This window comes from Mastigoproctus giganteus, chromosome 2 (assembly GCF_048544385.1).
Source record: "Mastigoproctus giganteus isolate SK-2022 chromosome 2, ASM4854438v1, whole genome shotgun sequence".
In the NCBI taxonomy this organism is placed as follows: Eukaryota; Metazoa; Arthropoda; class Arachnida; order Uropygi; family Thelyphonidae; genus Mastigoproctus; species Mastigoproctus giganteus.
The window spans coordinates 215,645,608-215,668,778 of record NC_143576.1 but is presented as its reverse complement, the minus strand read 5'-3'; the positions used below and the strand labels follow the sequence as shown (position 1 = coordinate 215,668,778).

Below are 23,171 nucleotides of genomic sequence, written 5' to 3'. Positions count from 1 at the left end.
TGAGCAAACGTTGACATCAGAACTTTTGAAACAGTAATCCGACCAAGGAAAAGAAGAAAAGAAGTCTCGCAGGTCATCCCATTTTGCATTCTTGTAATGCCAAACACTAGATTGGGAATAGCCATGAGATAAAGGCTCCACTGGAGAAGAGACATTCACCAAGTTGATAACTGAGGTGCCTAAAGGACCACTCACTTCGACCATGTACTTAGAAGGGTTGTTTGTGAGAAAAAGATCAAGTGTGTTGGCAGAATGGTTAGAATTGTCTAGTATTCTTGTAGGCAAATGAACAATCTGTGCAAGGTCATTAGTAATTGCAAAAGCCTCAGCATCTCGACCAGCTGGGTCGGTGTGACTAGAAAACGGAAGCCAGCTGGAGTTGTGAACATTAAAATCACCAAGGAAAATTACCTCACTGTTAGGAAAGTTGGACAGAGAAAGACAAGTTGCAAAGAGAGGAAGTCAAAGAGCTCTAAGTGATTAGTGGAGTTGGGAGAACGGTAGAGACAACAGATGAATTCGACAATGAGGTAGAAAGATTTTAAGCCAGAGAAGATCAAAGAGAGGAGATTTCAAATTGCCAAGTCTCTGACAGGGAATATCAGAATGGACATATGCACAAGTACCACATTTGAGGTGAAAAGAATCATATAGCGAATAATTTGGGCAACTCAGATGAGCAGTAGTTGAATCAACCGATAACTGAGATTTTGTCAGGAAAAGTAAATGGGGTTTGGCAGACTGCAAGTGGAAATGGACATCGTTGAGATTAGAATCGAGACCACGTATATTTGTGAAATGAACTAGGAAGTGTTTGGGAGGTTTACATCTTTTCGCAGATAAGCTTACTCTATTAGTTTGACAATTCATGGTGTATTCGATAGTAAGAAAAAGTGGGGGGGGGCATGCTGTATGAAGTAATGAAATTTTTGGATATGTCGTACACATGGTAAGAATATTATTATATAAATTATATTATTATTAAAATTTTCTAAATTACCCCGAGAGAGAGAGAGAGAGAGAATCACCAAGAAAAAAGAAGAATGATGATATCCAACTCAGGACCCTGGGTGTGCCAAGCCCATACTCACCAGATGTGAGCCCCTGGGATTATACTCAGATCCTTGACATAATGTGGTCTCAACAATGCCCCCCCCCCCCACATACACACTACTCTTACTCCCTCCAGTCACTATCTGGCTGAGTAGAGGTAGCAAGATTATACACTAGGTGATCTGGAAGCCTCCTAAAGAGTTACCAATAGGTTCAGTCCGGTGTACTAACTAGTGGCGGCATGCGGACACCGTTTTAGAGCTGTGCCCTCGAAATGTAAGGAAGATTGGATCTCGCCTTGATGTTCATCATAACCTCAAAAGTCGTCAGTCATACTGCATGATGGAACTGCCGCTGCCTGGACCATACTTTCTGTGATGTGCTTTACTGACTCATTAATTGGCTCCTGCCCAACTGTGGTGGTATTGAACGTTGCTAGATGATGAAATGTATTGCAGTCGGCGTGATCGGTCTTCCAACGTGGTATCCTCGACTGGTGACATCGTCTCTCATTAGAAATGGTGGATAACACAGGAGAGTGATCACTACCATAAAGGTTTTCTTCAACCTCCCATGTACTCAGATCCAGGAGGGAGGCAGAGCAGATGGAACGATCAATGGTAATAAATGTATGGGTAGCCATGTAAAAAAAGGTGTTAGATCCCATATTTAGAAGAGCCAGATCATTGTTTTCAAGCAATCGCTCGATAATCTGACCTCTTCTATTGATGTCAGAACTACCCCACAGATTATGTCTGTTGAAATGCCCTAATAATAGAAAAGGGAGTGGCAATTGCTTAATGATATTATCCAGGTCTGCCCGGGGGATTTTGTTCCCAGGTGGCAAATAGATGGAGCAAACAGTTAAAAGGAACCCTACTGTAAAACGAACTGCTACAGCCCTTAGGTTAGTGGTAATTGGCATAGCTTGAAAGGGGGTGTGGTTACCCTCAAGGATAGTGACTCCTCCGTGGGCAAGTCCATCCCCAGCTCTGTCTCTGCGAATAACTGAGCAGTTACGTAAGTAAGGGTCCTCATTTGTCTTTAAATACATCCCCTGTAAGCAAAAGCAAGTTGGCTCATGCTTACTCAGGAGAGCCTTGATGTCATCTCTATTCTACGGAATCCATGGAAATTCCATTGTACAAATTTAAATGTACCCATTATTTAAATTTATTGGGTCTGTCTGGTGGCTTCCAAAGGGCTTTCTCAGTCCTGGGTTTATCTCTCTTTGGAAAGACTTGACGTTGGCCTGTATCCATATCTTCTTCTTTTGCAAAGAGTTCCAGGACAGACTCGTCCTGTACCTCCTTATCTTCTATATCCATTGTCTCTTGATTGTAAGTGGCTGTTCCCCTTTCTTCGGAGTTTCTTTAGCACTGTGTTTTGGAATTGGAGCACTAGGAGGTACGGATATAGGAATTCTGATGCCCTCACCCATCACGGAACCCGACGAGGAGACACCCACTCATGAACTAGCAGGTACTGTGTACACAAATGGGATGCCAAGTTTGCTTAGGAGCACCATACCCATGTTTCCAATAAGCCTTGATCCTGTCCCAGGACCAAAGGGAGGGAGACTTATTGGAACGTAGTTGACACTAGCAGTAAGAACCACCTGCCAATTGATCTCAGTCGGGCCAGTCCAGGACCACCCGTCTTGTCGAAGCAGGGTCCAAAGTGGTGTATCAAGGCTGGGCCCCTCAACCACCAGGATCCCCCTTTCCGAGTTTCCACAGATAGTGGCGCATGGCTGCACACGCCGGATTCCAATGATGTAACTCTGGAACCAAGGTATGGGCATTGGATCTTAGTGATGCTAATCTGGAAGACCAGCAGCATCACTCGGAGGTCCCCTCACCACGTATAGGTGCCCACGTCAAGGGGTTTTTTAGGCTTGTTTCCCTATCTCTCACATCCCACTCATTTGCTACGCTCAGAACATCTTGCCAACATTGGCTGTTGTAGTAACAAACAAGAATCCTTGAAGTGAGTGCAAGCATTACTTTGCCGCATATCATCAGATAAATGTGGATCTATATTATCCTTCTCCCCTCTAACCAGCAGTTTTCCTGAACCCTAATGATACTGGCAAAAATCTTTGCACAACCTTTTATTCAAATGAATACCATCTCTACAAAATAGATTCCTTCTACTTAAAAGCACAGGTCATCCTGATAACCCCTTCCCCCAGAGTCTTGCAGATTTCCCCAAGTCTTGAGTTAATCCATAAGGATTTCAGCATATAATCCCTTCTATTGTCTCTGGGCAGAAAAATTTCACACAAACTCACTGTGACACTGTTTACATTACTACAATCAAATGAAAAACAGCAACCAATAACAATCCAGCAGTACCTGCTTAACCCATTCTAACCATACATCACATAGATGTGCACCACCTTCCGCTTCATTTAACTCTGAGTATTATACAGTCTTCTATTAAATAGGTAAACCTCTTCAACTCCATTGTAATGATTACATTAAATATCTTTGAAACTTAAGTGAAAGGGAAACAAAAAACAAACAAACATGATTACAGTTTTGGATTTGGCATTAAAATTTCTATAATAATTACCTATTTATCATGTGTGCAGAACACCCTAGTTAAATAACATAAAAGGTTGGTTGCATTTATAATTAATTAGAGAATATTTTGGAAATCTGATTGCAACTTATGTTTCACAAACTTGCAAATTGTGTATACATTTTTATAACTATAAAAGAAACCCAAAGAAAAACAGAAAACACTTGTCTTACCTTCACAAACTGCTGATGAATGCCATGAAAACTCACTGTTTTCACTATTTTTTGGTGAATTTTTCCTAGTATTATACATGCAAACCAATGGCACAGATATGGTGTCTTTAATTACCTTTATTTCTTCAGCTCTCTTTTCACTATTTGTACTCTCAGTGCTATTTTCTATGCCATGTTTAGAACATTCTGTTGTTACGATTATAGGTGAAGGTAATGAAATGCATTTATCATTAATATCTACAAGTATTCCACACAGAGGAGAATAACGGTTCTTTTCCAATTTTGAATCTTCATTTCTTGAATTAGGCTCTTTACTTGGCAGATATCCATCATTAATGACTGGAAGCAGGCTCACATCATCTACAAAGGATTCCGGCTGATTTGAAATAGGTATTCGTGATTTTATTTCCTCAAACCCATGAAGATCTAAAAGTATGCCAGTTGGACAATCTATAAAAACAAGGTGATCTTTAAATATTTATACAACTGAAATAGCCAATAAAAATTTTGCAATTATTGTAAGAAAGTCATGTATTATTTATTTCAACTGAGCAATGAGTATGGGTAAGAAAAACATTTATTAGCAGTAGCCTTTAATTAGAATGTCAGCAATGACTGTGTATTGTACAGATACTAGAATAAGTGTAATAGAATGACAGCCATCAACATCATCAATTTTTCAATTTTAAAATTATTATGCATAAACAACTTTGACGGTCCTCTATTGATAATTTTGAAGTATATAACAGGAACATTACAAATAATTAAAACAGTTATGTAATTATAAATTGTTCATTTTTATTATTGTAATTTGTGAAGTATGCGACACTGAAACAACATTTTTTGAAGGTGAGAGGTAATCCATTGCTTCTTAGAATGACAGATACCTACAAGAGATTAAAAAAAAAAATTTCTAAATTTCTTGTAGGAAATAAAAATTGCACTACTTCAAATAAAGGAATGTCTAACCGTATTTGAAACAGTTGCCACTCCAAAGAAATCTCTTGCGAGTGTTTTTTTCCTATTAAAAAATCTTGCACAGCTTTAAAGAAATGGCAGTGCCTGAAGTTATGGTCTGATACCAATAATTGGCATCAGGAAACCTTAACATAATACTAAACTAACCTAATACTACTTTTAACCTTACTCTTAGATTAAGTCAAAGCTAACTCCTAATCCCTTTGAACCAGGAGACAACCTTAGTCTTGGACTAAATTAATGTTCATATAAATATACAGCTAAATAATCAACCTGTCTTGTGGTGTGTGAAGTAGCCATTGTAAGCGTAGCATTATGGGTACACTTAATCTCCATATTTATGACAACTGATCCCTGAAACTTTCATCTCTAGTCAAAGCCACTTTCCCATAACGTTAAAAATTTGGGTTATGTTCCCATTCTGAAGGGCAGATAATCTACTTTTATAAAATGGCTTGCAAATACTCATTCAATGCTTCCTGTGGTCTTCCATCAAAAGGATGTCAGAAGGATTTTGTTCAATCTAGATGCTAAGAAAGCTCCAGGTCCTGATGGTATTCTCCACTTGTTCTAAAAAGCCTATGCTCCTGAACTTACTCCTGTTCTGCAGGTGATGGTAGATGGCTGTGTCTTTAACTTCTCCATGAATGCTGGTATTCCCCAAGGTTCAGTCCTTTCTCTCACTCTTTTCCTCTTGTATATTAATGATCTTCTTCCATTGACTGGAAATCCTATCCATAGTTTTAATAATGATAGCACATTGCATTCCACCTTCCAGTTTGAGAAAATTTGCCCTACACAAACAGCTTCAACTTCTCAAATAGCCACTATCAATTCTTTAAAAGTTGATCTCCAGGCAATTATCTAGAGGGGCAAAGATAACTTAGTCGATTTCATTCATTCTAAAACTCAGGCCTGTCTCTTATATCTTGCAAAAAAAAAGAATTCTGCTCTTATGCTTCAAAGACACTGATTTCTAGGCAAAATCATATCTCTATTGGGGATTACCCTGACTCCTAATCTAAATCATAAGTGCATTACAAATATTGCTTCTAAAAAACAGGGTTTTCTCTTTCACTCTTGGCATTAGTTTTCTTCAAAACAGCTGTTCACTTTGTACAAATCGCAAATCTGTCCTACCATGGAATATTGTTCCCACATCTGGGACGGTGCCTCCAAAACCTCTCTCAGGCTACTACATTCCATTCAAAAGAGGGCAGTTAGGTTAATTAACGACTCATCTCTAACAGAGTCTCTCCACTGTCTGTCTCATAGATGTTTTGTTTCTGCTGCATGCCTTTTCTATAGACACTTCCATGGGTACTGTTTTCCTAAACTGGTTTCTATAATTCTCTCTCTCTCTCTCTCTCCCCCCCTCCCCCCATTTCCAAAGTAGTCCAAATACGTGCCGCAACCAGTCACCTGAATACTAGGGGTTTGGTGGTTAAGGCCTCTGCTAAGAGGCCAGAGCAACAGAACCCCACATTACACTACAGAAACACCACATCACTCACTTTCTGGCTTCACTCACACTCTACAGGGAACTGTGTCTCAACACAAGAGAACTGATAGTGGAGCTGTGAAAACACTGGTACCACTTAATCCTCAACACTGTGTACACTACTATGCTTCCTTTATCCTATAATTTTTTTTTGGGGGGGGGTATGGTATCAGGAGGTCTTCATTATGTAGAAAGGCCTTATTGCAGATGATACATTAAGACATTTGATACTGTACTTGCTTTTTTTCTGGACATCCATGATATTTTTGTCACGAAGAAATCATCATCAGCCATTTTCAATCTACTGCAGGATGAAGGCCTCTCCAGCAACTTTCCAGTTCCTTCTGTTTTGAGCACTGGCCATCCATTTACTACCCACAAACTCATGAATTTCATCTATCCATCTCCACCTTTGCCTTCCAGGTTTTCTTCTAGCTCCTCTTGGATACCATTCTGTTATTTTCTTAGTCCATCTGTCATCATGTCTTCGAGCTGTGTGTCCTGACACCATTTTAGTTCTTTAGTTTTGATAAGAATGTCCTTTACTTGAGTTTGCTGCCTAATCCATGTGTTTCTCTTCTTTTCTAACAGTCTGATTCCCAATATGATTCGTTCCATTCTTCGCTGTGTAGTTCTCAGCTTCTCTTCCATTCTTTTGGTGAGTGCCCAAGTTTCACTTCCATAAGTCATGGTGGGGAATATACATTGGTTCATTATTTTACGTTTCAGACAAACTGGGATATTGCTCTTCAGTATGTGACTATATTTCCTGAATGCTATCCATCCAAAATTTATTCTTCTCTTGACTTCCAGCCATTTATCATTATTACAGCTAATAACTTGTCCCAGATAAGTATGACTCCACCTTTTCAATTACTGCTCCTTCGATCATCATTTCCCTTTCTGTGGCATACTTGTTCATCATTCATTACTTTTGTTTTAGCCATATTCATCTTTAGTCCAAAATCCTTACTAGCTGTGCATAACTGATTAAGATTTTCCTCTAATTCTTTGGGATCATGGCTTATGACCACAATGTCATCTGCAAATCGTAAATGGTTTAGGTACTCTCCGTTCACATTGACTCCTTTCTGCGACCAGTCTAATCTTCTGAAAGCTTCCTCAAGGGCAGCAGTAAACAGCTTCGGAGATATTGTGTCTCCTTGTCGAACTCTTTTCTCAATTTTAAATTTCCTACTGTCTTTGTCTAGTCTAATAAAGGAGGTAGCACTCTCATATATTTTCTTCAAAATCATAATATATGGGGTATCAATGCCTTGTCTTTCCAGTGCCCAAAACATTGCCTTATGCTGTATGGAGTTAAATGTCTTTTCATAATCCACAAATGCCAGGCATAATGGTGTTTTATATTCATTTGCTTTCTCCATTAGCTGTGATATTACGTGAAGGTGATCCATAGTTGAGAATCCTGTCCTAAAGCCAGCTTGCTCTTTCGGTTGATTCTCATCAAGTATTCTTTCTAATCTGTTAGTAATGACCCTTGTGAACAACTTGTAGATGTGGGATAACAAGCTAATTGGTCTATAATTTCCAATTTCTGATTTATCTCCTTTCTTATGCAGCAAAACTATGATTGCATTATTCCACTGCTTAGGCGTCACACCTTTTCTAATGTACTTTGTGAAGAGCCTTGCCAGTTTGTGTTATGTCTCTTCCTCCCAATTTTAACAACTCTACAGTAACTTCATCTTCCCCCGGGGCTTTCTGATTCTTCATTTTCTTCAATGCATATTGAAGAATATTGGGTATGTCGTATGTGTTGCTACTTTGCAATCCATCTTCCCCACTGCTGGCATCATTCCCCTGCTCCTTGTATAATTCTCTATAGTAGTCTTCTGCTATTTGAATTATGCCTTCTCTGCTGTTTATAAGTACACCATCGCTATGTTTCAGTATCATTTGTCTTTCTGTATTACTGCTCATGGCTGCTGATTTAAATCCTTTGTTTTCCCTTACTGCTTGTTCTACTTTTCTTGTGTTAAATCTTCTTATGTCCTCTCTGAGTCTCTTTCTAATGGCTTTGCATAACTCAGTATACTCAATTTTATCCCTGTCAGTGTTTTTCTTGCTTTTCATTTGTCATCTTCGGTTCATCATGACAAGTGTTTCTTGATTAATTTTTTCTTCTTTGGATTTTTTTTCCCCTATAGGTTTCTTGGGCTTTATCACTTTCAAAAAGTTGTAATATTCCTTGTCGATATCTTGGTCCTCAGCAGTCTGCTGAAGCTCATACTTGTTCTTAAGTTCCAGTACATACTGCTTTTTCTCCTCTTCTGTTATCTCAAAGACCTTTGTATTATTTACTCGAGTCAGTTTTTTCCTTTCCTACATCAAGTGTACATCTTACCATTCTGTGTTCACTTCCAACATTTACCTTATTCAGGATGGTAACATCATTCACAATATATCTTCTGTTAGTGAGGATGAAGTCGATTTCATTAGTAGTTAATCCATTTGGACTCTTCCATGTCCACTTTCTGTTCACCCTTTTCTTGAAAAAAGTGTTCATTACTGACAGTCTTTGAGATTCTGCAAATTCCACAAGTCTTTCACCTCTTTCATTTCTTTCACCAATTCCAAAATTTCCTATAGTTCCCCTTTCTGCGCTGTTTTGTCTTTTTCCAACCTTAGCATTGAAGTCTCCCATAATAATAGTGTAGTGGGTTTTCTGCTCATCTAGAAGACTCAATTTTAGTGTACATTTCTTCAACCTCTTCATCATCATGGCTCTATGTTGGTGCATAAATCATTATAATCTTTAGCTTGTATCTCTTAGAAATCTCGAGTATTAGTCTTGACACTCTTGGTGATGTACTTTTGAATTCCAAAATGTTGTTTTTAAAATCTTTATGGACCAGAAACCCAACTCCACCTTCACTCCTTTCACTGTTTCCATTGGTGTACAGCAGATTTCCACTTGATAAACTGATAAGTGATTCATTTCTTCTTCTTGTTTCAGCCAAACCGATGATATTCCAATTCACATTTTCTAATTCCTTTTCCAGCTCTAATATCCTGTCCCCACCGATGAGTGTTCTTATGTTATAACAGGCCAAGTTCAGTTTCCGTGCATGGCAGCCTGGTCGTACCCAAGAAGAAATAGCAATCATTAATGTGTTTGCATGGTTCTTGCCACACCACTGGAACAGCAAAAGGTATATTTTTAATTTTACAGTTAGCCACACCCTCAGATTTGCAGAAAACACGATGCCAGCATTCACTTGGCCAAAGTGGATGCTGACGTCGTGAAAATGTGAATTGGAATATCATTGGCTTGGCTGAAACAACAAGAAGAAATGAATCACTTATAAGTTTATCAAGTGGAAATCTGCTGTACACCAATGGAAACAGTGAAAAGAGTGAAGGTGGAGTTGGCTTTCTGGTATATAAAAATATTAAAAACAACATTTTGGAATTCAAAAGTACATCATCAAGGGTGTCAAGACTCGGGTTTTCTCAGATTGACTCAGGATTTCTAAGAGGTACAGACTAAAGGTTTGTACCTCTTAGAAATCGAACATCGAACCATGATGATGATGAAGAGGTTGAAGAAATGTACACTAAAATTGAGACTTCTAGACGAATAGAAAATTCACTACACCATAATTATGGGGGACTACAATGCTAAGATTGGAAAGAGACAAAACAGCACAGAAATGAAAGAGGTGAAAGGCTTATGGAATTTGCAGAATCCAGAGGAAATGTCAGTAATGAACACTTTTTTTCAAGAAAAGGGCAAACAGAAAGCAGACATGGAAGAGCCAAATGGATTAACAACTAATGAGATTGACTTCATCCTCACTAACAGAAGATAAATTGTGAACGATGTTACCAACCTGAACAAGGTAAATGTTGGAAGTGATCACAGAATGGTAAGATGCACACTTGATATAGATGTAAGAAAAGAAAGGAAAAAACTGATTTGAGTAAATAATAAGAAAGCCTTTGAGATAACAAAAAAGGATAAAATGCAGTGTGTACTGGAACTTAGGAACAAATCTGAGCTTCTGCATATCTTTCAGGGCCAAGATATTGACGAGGAATACGACTTTCTGAAAGTGATAAGGCCGAAGAAACATATAGGTAAAAAGAAATCCAAAGAAGAAAAAATTAGTAAAGGAATGCTTGTCATGATCAACCAAAGACGACAAATAAAGAGCAAGATAAACACTGACAAGGGCAAAATTGAGTATACTGAGTTTGCAAAGCCATTAGAAAGAGACTCAGATAGGACATAAGATTTAACACAAGAAAAGTAGAACAAGCATTAAGGGAAAACAAGGGACTTAAATCAGCAGTCATGAGCAGTAATATAGAAAGACAAACGATACTAATTCTGAAGAATAGTGATGGTGTAATTATAAATAGCAGAGAAGGCATAATTCAAATAACAGAAGACTACTATAAAGTATTATATAAGGAGCAAGGGAATGATGCCAGCAGCAGGGAAGATGGATCACAAATCAGCAACATACCCAATATCTTTCCTGATGAGGTAGAACATGCATTGAAGAAAATGAAGAATCAAAACGCCCGAGGTGAAGATGAAGTTACTGTAAAGTTATTAAAATTAGGAAAAAGAGACACGACACAGAAACTGGCAAGACTCTTCACAAAATACATTAGGAAAGGCATGACGCCTAAGGAGTAGAATAATGCAATCATAATTTTGCTGCATAAGAAAGGAGATAAATCAGAAATCGGAAATTATAGACCAATTAGCTTGTTATCCCACATCTACAAGTTGTTCATAAGGGTCATTACTAACAGATTAGAAAGAATATTTGATGAAAATCAACCGAAAGAGCAAGCTGGCTTTAGGAGAGGATTCTCAACAATGGATTGTCTTCACATAATATCATGGCTTGTTTTGTTTTTTTTGTTTTGTTATTTGGTTTTTAGGAGCATTAGCAACTAAGGCCATATTGCTCCGGGATATGCGGTGGTCATTCCCTGATCTTTCCGCATCCTCCGTATTTGGTGGTGACGGGCTCGAACCCCGGTCTAATCAAGAAGCGTGTGCTACGCACTGCTGCTCCTTCCCACCCGGCTACGGAGGCGCCTTAATATCATGGCTAATGGAAAAAGCAAATGAATAAAAAACACCATTGTGCTTGGCAAGGTGGATTGTGAAAAGGCATTTGGCTCCATAAAGCATAAGGCAATGTTTTGGGCACTGGAAAGTTAAGATATAGACATCCCACACATTAGGATTTTGAAGAAAATATACGAGAACGCTACCGCCTTCATTAGACTAGACAAAGATAGCAACAAATTTAAAATTGAGAAAGGAGTTCAACAAGGAGACGCAATATCTCCGAAATTGTTTACTTCCACCCTTGAAGAAGCTTTTAGTACTGGCATTAGTAAAGGCACATGATGCAAGAAAGCAAGCTTATATAGCAGGAATATCCTACTTAATTTGTGATGTGATCTACTTTTTTCCTTCAAAATGTGCCACGATCTACCATCTCAAAAATTAATTGCACAAGATGCACAAATCGAGGGATGACTGTATATTTAAAATTCGTTGTGATCGACCGAAATTAAATCTGCGATCGACTCGTTGGCCACCCCTGTTATATAGTATCAGCCAAAAAAAAAAAAAAAAAAAAAAGCCTTCTCATTTCACCCATCCACTTGCACCAAATGTTTGTTTAGTTCTGCCTTGAATCTATTTAAGCTATCAACTTCTGCAATGACAGATGGAAGTTCGTTCCAGCAATCAACCACCTGCTGGCTAAAGGCAAACTTCCACACATCTATCCTACAATTGTCTTTCCTCAATTTGAATTTATGCCATATCAGGCAATTATTCTGAGAAAGAGAAAGAATCCCATTAGCATTGAGCATGCTCAAACCATTCAAGGCTTTATACACCTCAATCAGATCACCTCGCATGTGCCTAGTCTCCAGACACTGTAATTTGCAAAACTTAAGCCTTTCTTCATAAGAGCAACCCTTTGTTCCATTTCAGAAGATTTGACTGGTCATAGAAAGGAGTCATTGTGATCATCAACCATGATCCCAAAGAATTAGAGGAAAATCTTAATCAGTTATGCAGAATTAGTAACGATTTTGGACTAAAGATGAATATGGCTAAAACAAAAGTAATGAACAAGTATGCCACAGAAAGAGATATAATAATTGAAGGAGCAGAAATTGAAAAGGTGGATTCATATACTTATCTTGGACAAGTCATTAGCTGTAATAATGATAAATGGCTGGAAGTCAAAAGAATAAATCTCAGATGGATAGCATAAGGAAATATAATCACATACTGAAGAGCAATATCCCAATATATCTGAAAATGTAAAATAATGAACCAATGTATACTCCCCACCATGACTTATGGAAGTGAAACTTGGGCACTCACCAAAAGAATGGAATAGAAACTGAAAACTGCACAGCAAAGAATTGAAACAAATCATATTAGGAATCAGACTGTTGGATAAGAAGAGAAACACATGGATTAGGCAGCAAACTCAAGTAAAGGACATTCTTATCAAAACTAAATAACTGAAATGGACTTGGAAGGTCAGTCACATAGCTCAAAGATATGATGACAGATGGACTAAGAAAATAACAGAATGGTACCCAACAGGAGCTAAAAGAAAACCTGGAAGACAACAACGAAGATGGATAGATGAAATTCAAGAGTTTGTGGGCAGTAAATGTATGGCCATTGCACAAAACAGAAGGAACTGTAAAGTTGCTGGAGAGGCTTTCAGCCTGAAGTGGATTAAAAATGGCTGATGATAATTAAGCACAGGGAAAACAAAAATGAGGGCAGGAGTCATTATACGCCTAACGATTGTGATGAGTATAACGTCTGAGATGAATTCAGCCACAGAGTGAAAAAAGCCCATAAAAACCCCTCATGTCATGGACAGTATTGAAACGGACCTTTGCCACCTGGTGTAGGGAGGATGGTGATTATAACCACTGTGCTACCCATGCAGACTGTACAGAAACGAGAGATAGGATAGGCAGGGGGAGGGGTTATGTTCTCAGTAAAGAATCATAAAATTTAAGTAAGCATACTTTTTTTTTTTGGTTGTTGTTGGCACATTGGCTTCTGTGGCCATAATGCACCTCCCAAGGTTTTTGCAGTACTTTGATCCAAGCCCGAGGCGGGATTCGAATCTGCGACCTTCGGGTTGCCAGGCAGGCACTTTACCTACCCGGCTAGCCCGGTCGGCAAGTAAGCATACCCAGTTGCTGAGTGGCCAGTGCAACAGAGTCAATTTTGGTGTGATATAAGCAATGGGGAAAAAAATAAGAGTAGGAGAATATTATATGCCTAATGACTGTTATGAGTATAATGAACAACTATACAGACATATAGAGTTGGCCAGTAAATCAGAATGTCTGTTTTACTGATGTATAACTACATCAGCATGTTAGAGAGACAACAAAAGAAAGCAATATTCTGATTGTCATTGATCTGATTATCAGCAGTGTATACTCTTTGTGCATTAAGAAACTGCAAATAAAAGACCCATAAGGAGGCAGTGATCATAATGCATTGATGTAAGATTTACTTAAAGATGTAACTACTGTCAAAGGCAAGGGTAAAGGATTTTGTGTTTGTAGTGATGACTACACTAGACTCAGAGAATTATTAAATTATATGCACTGGGACAGCTTATGAAGTTATCAACAGCAAATTCTAAATGGGAAGCATTCAAGGTTGTTATCATAGAAACTACTAGGATTTTTATACCAAGTAAGAGGTACAGTTGAAGGCATAGACCTAAATGAATGTCACATGAACTGAGACTTGTAGCAGTGAACAAAAATGCATGAGATGCATATAAATTATAAGGTGATATAGATACCTACAATAGAAATAAGTTAGTCTTCAATCAAGTTACAAAGGAAGCTTAACAAGCTAATGCAGATTACAAGAAGTGTCCTGTAATCTGCTTAGAATGGAAAAGAATGCCAAGAAAAGACTTCTTAACTTATATTAACAATAGAAGGAAGGGGTTAAATCACACTGGTAAACTAGATATGAATGGATTAGCTGTTGATGATCCTGCTGAGGTTGCTGACAAACTGAAAGGGTATTTTGCATCTACATTCACACATAAGAAATTCTAGGAATCCCTCATGTATGAACATATATGCAAAATGGAGGAGAAACTGTTGGAGCTAAACGTAGAAAAGGCATTTCAGGCAGATTGGATCTATCCAGTTATATTAAAGGAGGCAGCAAAAGAGGTAAAGAAAGATTTTAGCCATGATTACGAGAGCATTTCTGGATTCAAGAGAGATCCCCATGAACCAGAAATGTGCAAATGTATCCCCAATTCACAAGGGAGGGGGGGAATCAGAGAAGGACAAGAGTAATTACAGATCTGGTAACTTGACTTTGGTTCCAGGGAAAGTAATGGAGTCACTGGTTAAAGGTAGTAATGCAATTATACTGCAGTCACAGCATGGAATTGTTAAGAGGTGATCTGTTCTTATTGCAATGGATAAAGGGATAGTTGAGTGAGTGGGAGAAGACAGTGGTTATCAATGGGCATTTCTCTTCTTGGACTAATGTTATTAGCAGTCCCCCAAGGATCCAGTGCAGGAACCGTTATAATTTTTTAAAAATGATATTGATGAAAGCATATTGGGGTTAATGTCTAAATTTGCAATTGATATAAAGGTTGGCAGAGCAGTTAATCACAACAATCAGGGTATGCTACTGCAACAAGATCTAGATTAATTAGGTAGGTGGACGAGAAGTAGCAAACGAAGTTTAACATTGACAAATGCATGGGACTTCATATCGGGAACAGTAATCACAGATTAACATACCACACTAAGGGAAGAGGATGATGGAAACTACCTGGGAGGGGGTTGCAGTGCAGTGCAGACAGGCTGTCAGGACTGCTCACGGAGTTTTGTGAATGATATATGGGAATTTTTCCATCAGCATAGGGCGATGATTATCCTTTTGTAGAAGGGCAACATCTTGAATAGTGTACACAGATATGTAAGCCTCAGAAGGTCATGGAGCTCTTGAAATGGGTGCAGAGAAGAGCAGCAAGATGTTGGCTTTTGTTTTTCTTTTGCTGATGCTCTATAACCTTCCTTTCTTGCATTATTTGCCACTACTACTAATAATAATGCCATTTTTGATATTGCTAAATGAGTCGGAAGAGAGGTGTGTACACTTCACTGATGTTGGACACGATGGGAAGAGGAAAGCACAGGTTTGAAGACCAGGCACAGGACCTACCAGAAACACCAATGAAAGGCAGGGCTGGCATATCCAATGGATGTATTTTGCAAACAGATAAGCCACTTCAGACCAGATTAGGAGTACTGCTATGCCTCATGTGATCCCTCACACAGTTTGCAATTGTTTGCTGCAAGCAGGGCTATGATATCAAGTCCCATTTACCTGTTTGCTGCTTCTCACCCCTACTCATCACCACATATAGATGTCCGGAAATTTGCCTTTAGCCAGCGGGTAGTTGGTTAGTGGAACAGACTTCCATCTCTTGTTGTGGAAGTTGACAGCCTAAATAAATTTAAGGCTCAGCTGGACAGGTATTTCGAACGAACGGAGGGGTGAAGTGGAAGTTTTTTTTTTTTTTTTCCCAGCTGATGCTGCATAAGCTTGCTTTCTTGCATCATATGCCTCTACTAATGCTAATATCTTCAGTGGCATTATGCATAGGTCAATTAGAGGCTGGAATGGCAATTCAGTTGTTTAGTGATGACAGCAGTTTTGACTTCAGTGTGAAAAATGGGTGAATGAGGGTCAGAAGAACCCAGGAGAGAAAGACATTGCAAACCCCCAGTCTGGGGAGCCATCAGGTATGACATGAAAACAACTCTTGTGTTTGTGGAGGGCATTAAGTTGAAAATGTCACAAACCTAGTGGTCATCCTGTTCATGGCAAATATACATAATGTGATATTCCAACAGGATAATGGGAAAAGGTGCAGTTTTGTGGAGATTCAACAAACTTTTTTTTTGTTATGCAGATGAAAAAACAAATTTCCCTAACCTCAGAATCAAAGCACTAAAGAATTGTCATGCTGCTGGGATCTCTTGATATTGGTAAGCTCTGAGTTGGGAGCCACAATGTTATTGTGGCTTCCATACCACAATACTTTTGTGGGATGAAAAGACTAATGGGAAAACTGATTTTTCAGATCCTCACATCCTTAATCTTTATTCTGTGCATTTGTTTGGAGTCTTCAATATCTTCTTTGTGCAACCTTCTTGCAGTCTTGTAATCATTCAGTCAACCTTTTGTTATGCGGGATATAAAGCCCAATTTCTCAACCTAATAGTATCGAAGTCTAACACATGCTTTGCCTGACTATTGAGGTCCCTGATAATATTAAACATCTTTATTGTCCTCTTTGGGAAACTGCCCATTCAGCGGGTGTGGTCTTGTGGATGTGCAGTGAACTTGTTATGCAGGATGAAAACCAATTTCCTTAGCCCTCCAATCCTCCCTCTAATACAAAACTTGCAGCATTCTAATGAAATGTCATGTGATTCTGAAGGGTCTTTTAATCACATTAAAAATCCAGACCACTTTCAAATTCACTCTCCCAAGGAGCCACCCACCCAGTGCACTGTGCAATCATCAAGGAAGTAATACGGTGCATACTGCCACAAACATCCCAGAGTACATAAAATACTATGTGCAATGCACATAGTATTTTATGCACTAGAATGCTCAGTGCACTCAGAATGCTCAGTGCAAATTGAAACCTTCTGACTTAGCCCTGAGAATAGCCCAGCTGTCAGAAAAAGCTAACCCCCTCTAATATCACACCACCACCTCACAATCCCCAAGAGTATATCATCTTAGCCTTCATTGAATATATGTTTAAAAATCAGTTGAAACCAATTGTTTAACTATGTAAAATATTAATATTTTCAAAAATGTAAACAATTTTCACTTATACGAGAGTCGTTTAATAAATTATCTGCCTACCTATGAAGGAAATGAGATAGAGGGAAAAATCTGTTTTTATTTTTCAATGTAACTCTCTTGAACTTCAATACACTTGTTCCATTTTGTTGGCAAAGAGAAAATACCACACAAATAAAATTCTTTGTCCTGTCCATCAAACAATGCAAAAATAGCAGACTTCAGTTCATTATCATCAGCAAAGCAACATCCGTGTATATTTTAATTCAGGTGTCGAAACAGGAAATAGTTACTGGGGCTAGATCCAAACTGTAAGGTGGATGGGTAAGTTCTGTAAAGTCAGTGTCTCTCAAAGCAACAGCATGTTTGTTTGTTATTCGGTTTTTAGGAACATTAGCAACTAAGGCCATATTACTCCAGGATATGTGGTGGTCATTCCCTAACCTTTCCGCATCCTCAGTATTTGGTGGTGACGGGCTCGAACCCTGGTCTAATCAAGAAGCGTGTACTATGCACTGCTGCTCCTTCCCACCTGGCTACAGAGGCACCTAGCAACAGCATGTGACCTGTGCACTGGTCAGTTGTTGTGAATAAGCAGCACACCACTGGAAAGTTTTCCACAGCATTTTTCCTTTATGACTTTTCTTAGGTAGTACAGTAGTCATGCATATGACTCCCCAGTGACTGTCTGCTTGTGTTCCAAGTAGTAAATGTACAAAATTCCCTCAGCATCCCAAATAATGGTGGCCGTAATCTTGCCAGCTAAAGGTTGTGTCCAAAATTTTTTGGGCCAGGAAGAACCCTTGTGCTTCCATTGCATTGATTCTTGCTTGGTCTCAGAATCCCAGTGATGAACCCATGTTTCATTACCCATAACAATTCTGGAGATGAAAGTTTCAGGATCCCTACCATAAAGCTCAAAATTCTCCTCACAACACCATACTCTGAATTGCTTCTGCACAGGGGTCAGAAATCTGGGGACTCATCTTGAACTGACCTCAGTCATTCCCAAATGTTCATGGAGGATGGTTATAACTGTTCCCTCAGATATGTCACATTTCCTAGAGATTTATGACACCTTTAAATGTCTGTCATTCAGCACAAGGGTTTCCACAGCTTGACACATTTCTGGAGTGGTTGCTGTCACAGGCCTTCCTGGATGTGGATCATCTTTGATGTAACTCTCCTGTTGCCATGCACAGTCACCATCTTTTCAGGAATGGTTTTTGCCCATTTCCTTTTTAGGTGAGAAGCTTGACAACCAAATGATGCTCCAATTTCAGCAAATCCATAATTTGATACAGGTGTCTTCCTTCTTTCTGTTATGGCAGCACAACCTAAAAACATAGTGGAATCAAAATTAGTATGATTTCAAGTGTAGGAAGTGATTCAAGTTATGTAGGAGATATGTAGGAACATGATAAATCATGAATCATTGAAATATAACTATGGGAAGTACCTTAGGTAGATATCTTACTGAATGCCCCACGTACCTTAAAACACTTATTTGAACATTTAATTCTACAGGGTGGGGCAGTAGGATTGGATGTTTTTTGGTGAATTATTTTTAAAAGATGAGATGTAAATCAAGAATCATTATTTAAAGAAATAATAGCATTGACAAATGCAGTTTAGTATCCAAATGTTAAATTTTAAAAATGACATGTTCCAAATGATCTCTGTCAAAGTCAATTGCTGCAGTCTTGGCATAAAAGTGTGCATTACTCGCCGTAACAAATTTAAATTAATCCTTCCAATTTCATCTGTAATCCAATCCTTTAGTCCTTGAATTGAGAGTGGTCAGGTTTTGTAAACTTTCACCTTTATGTATTCCCAAAGAAAAAGGTCAGGGACAGTCAAGTAGGGAGATCTTGATGGCTAGTGGAAGTTGCCAAAACTTGAAACCAAGTGCCCAGGAAACCTTCTCCTCAAAATGGCCATAATTGGTCTTGAAGTGTGCAGTGTTAGTCCATCTTGTTGAAACCAGACATTTTGTCTGAACCTGTGTAACTCTAGAAGGAAGGGGATGAATCAAATTGGTCAACTTGATATCAATGGTTCGACTATTGAGAATCCTGCTCAGATAGCTGACAAACTGAATGATTATTTTTCATCTACTTTCACACATGGAGTTATTCAAGGAGGGAAATGGCAGAAGTTTATCAAACTCTGGCAGGGAGCTAAATGATTTTGTAATAACTGAGAGCAAAGTGGAGGAACATGTTTTATACTGAGTGTCCTCAGAGGCTGATTGGAGGCTACTAGGTTTTTCATACCAACTAAGAAATATTATTTAAGATTTAGGTCTAAATGGATGAACTAATGGATGAAGCAAATGAACTAATGAGACATGTGTCAGAGAAGAAAAATGCACGGGATACATATAAATTAACAGGCGACACAGAAGCCTATGGTAGATATAAGCTGGTCTGTAATCGAGTCACAAAGGTTAGGCAGGTGAAGGCAGATTACAAGAAATCCTTGGCAAAGGATGCAAAGAAAAAAACAGCAAAGAGTTCTTTACTTATGTAAACTCCAGAAGGAAGGGGATGAATCAGATTGGTCCACTTGATATCGATGGTTCAACTGTTGATGATCCTGCTCAGGTAGTTAAAAAACTAAATGAGTATTTTGCATCTACATTGACTTGTGGAGTTATTCAGGGAGGGGAATGCCAGAAGTGAATTAAACTCTGGCGGTGAGCTAGATGATTTTGTAATAACTGAGAGCAAAGTGGAGGAGAAATTGTTGAAGATAAACATAAGAAAAGCACCTGGGTTAAATGGGATCTATCCAGTTATATTAATGGAGGCAGCAAAGGAAGTAAGCAAACCCTTAGCCATAATTATGAGAGCTTCCTTGGACTCAGGGGAGGTACCCATAGACTGGAGATGTTCAAATGTGATCCCAATTCACAAAGGAGGATCAAAGGGCGACAAGTAATTACAGACCTGTTTAACTTCTGTTCCAGGGAAATTAATGGAGACACTGGTTAAAGAAGCACTGTAGGATCATCTAGACAAGACTTCAGTTATAGCACAGACACAGCATGGTTTTGTTAAGGGAAGTCTTGTGTGACCAGTTTGATTGGATACTATGATGTGGTCATAAAGGAACTGGATGCAAAAAATAATTTTGATATCAATATCATATACTTGGATCTTAGGATAGCTTTTGATACTGTTGCACATGGAAGACTACTGTAAAAATTGGAGGAGTATGGCATTAAGGGCAAATTGCTGCTATGGATAAAGGCATCATTGAGTTGGAGAAGATAGAGTTGTAATCAATGGACACTGCCCCTCATGGACTAATGTAATTGGTGGAGTCCCCCAGGGGCAGTGATGGACACTGCTCTTCATGGACACGGTGGAGGACACTGCTCTTCATGGACCAATGTAATTGGTGGAGTCCCCCAGGGGCAGTGATGGATTCATTGTTGTTTTCTGTATTTATTAATGATAACATTGACAAATTTATGTCAAATACTGCATATGGGTAGCAGTAACTGCAGAGTAATATATCAATTGTGTGGTACTACACACAGGGTGGTAGAGAATGAAAAAGACCTGGGGGTAATTGTGCAGTCAGATATGAAGTTTTCTGAGTGGTGCAGACGGTCTACAAGAGTAGCTCATGGTGTCTTGTCAATGATATACAGGAATTTTTCTAGCAGGGACATGCAGGCCACACCTTGAGTACTGTATGCAGGTCTAGAGGCCGCATTATAGGAAATGATGTAGAGCTGCTGGAACGAGTATTAAGTTCTGCAAATTATAGTGTCTAGAGACTAGACTGCAAGGTGATCTGATTGAGGTGTATAAGGCCATTAATGGTTTGAGCAAGCTGAATGCTGATGGTATTCTTCCTCTTGTCCAGATTAGTCACTTGAGGGGACATATAAATTCAAATTGAGGAAAGAGTTGTAGAATAGATATGCAAAAATTTGTCTTTAGCCAGCGGTTGATTGCTGGAACAAACTTCCATCTGACATTGTAGAAGTTGACAGCTTAAATAAATTCACGGCAGAAATAGACAACATTTGGAGTTAATGGATGGGTGTAATGGGAAGGGTTTTTTTTTTTTTTTTTTTTTTTAAGGCTGATGCTATATAAGCTAGCATCATATTGCTTTCTTGCATCATATGTCTCTACTAATGCTAACTCTTCAACCAAAAACCTCTACAAAATAATACTGTATCAATCAACAGTCACTGTTACTGTCTCACTCTGTAGGGGCTTTTGGCAGAGCTCCATTGGGTTATCCCCTATCAATAGCAAAAATTCTGCTTGTTAACAAATTCACTTGCTGAATTTTTGAAGATGTGAAAATGGGCCTTGTCCAACATAATCAAAACATTTGCATCATGTTCCAAAATGTCTAAATATTGTCTACAGAACTATACTCAAGCAACTTTATCCTGATTTGTTACCTCATGAGCGACTTTAATTTTGTACAGGTGGAACTGAAGATCATTATGCAAAATTTGTCTTAGACTTCTGTTCAACATTACCAAGAGTTGTCTCCTTGCTGACCAGATAGACAACTTTGCAACACTACATTTCTCACTCTCTCAACATGTGTAGTCCCAATAAATAAATTGTTTACACTACCACAAGTGTGAAAAACTTCAACCAACCTTAATATTGTGTTCCGAGAGGGAATTCAGCCATTTCTCGGTACATTAAACTGAAGTCGAAATCTTCTTTGTGTCTACACAATAGCTTTGACAAAATAAGTTTCTACTGAGAATGCGATGGCTCACTGGCCAATTATCCATGATTACTGAAATGCATGAATATATGAATCTAGTCATGCTCTATCATCCCCCCCCCACCCCTCATTACCACACAATCCTCCCTCTGCAGCACATTGAAAACATTCAATCCTTTTGCCCCAACCCTTACAATTCCCTGTTAATATTACCACCGATTTTGGTCAAAATCAGATCACTTTTGAAGTACTCTGATTTTTTTTTTAGTGTATAATCAAAATCATGCATTAGTCTATTTTCATGAAATATTTTTGCATAAAAATAACATTTAATAATTACAAGCAAACTTTTCAATGACAAAAGCTTTATTTTGGGATAAGTAATTTTGAAAGTGCCAATTACCTGCCATTATCTTCTTAACAATAGTTATGGAGAGTGCATCTGCTCACCAATTACCTAGTGAAAAATAAATTTAAATTAATGCTTCCCCTTTAAAGTAAATACCTATATAATCTTATTACAATTCTTTTATACCACAATTATAATTTCTCTCTAACACCAGTTTAGCAAATTTTTATATTATTTTGCAACATGATTCAAAAATGAGAAAAGAAAACTGCTAAATTAAATTAATATTTGCTTTAATTGAATTATGGTGTGGGATCCCACATTCAGAATTTCAAAATCTGTAAGGTTTCATAAAATCTGATTATGTAATGCTGCTCTAGCCTTCTTCGCCCACCTGTTTATCAAATCATAATGGACTGACAACCATTTTTTCAAGAAATTTTATTGGCTGGTAAACTTATTTGATAAATGATGTTTCATTATATTTACTGAAGGAGTTACTACTTTCAATAAATGTGTAAATTACCCAAAGCAACCAAATTTTATATGCCACTGAATTTTTTCTTCTGCTTCTATGGCCTTCCCTCAATGACTTTTGGTAACACACTGTTGTGGACTTAAGGTTAACTGTGTCATTAGGTTTTTAATCCACTTGGAGGGAAACTACCTGACTTTTAAAACTTTTTCATCTCATTTGATAGAATAAAAACTAGCTATTTTTGACAAGCAACCTTTGCCAGAGGCCGACTAATTCAGTCATGAGAAAAAAGTCCAAAAAGTCTCTGCCCTCTCCAATACAGATTGATTGGGAAGGGCAGAGATTTTTAGATCTCAACTATTAGAAAAGCCAACAGCAAAAGTATTAAGAAGGTTCCTACCATTGCAACTGGCAGAAAACAT

The 23,171-nt window shown here is 38.3% G+C and overlaps 1 protein-coding gene across 1 annotated transcript in view; it reads right to left on the bottom strand.

Annotated features, from left to right (window-relative positions):
• LOC150090083 (uncharacterized) overlaps positions 1-23,171 on the bottom strand; it is a 116,095-nt gene that overhangs the window by 78,854 nt on the left and 14,070 nt on the right. The window contains exons 2-3 of the mRNA XM_090390168.1: positions 22,326-22,379; positions 3,813-4,262 (exon numbers count right to left, since the gene is read on the bottom strand). Coding sequence (XP_090246294.1) covers positions 3,813-4,262; positions 22,326-22,332 — 457 coding nt within the window. The 5' untranslated portion in view covers positions 22,333-22,379. The remainder of the gene's footprint in view (positions 1-3,812; positions 4,263-22,325; positions 22,380-23,171) is intronic.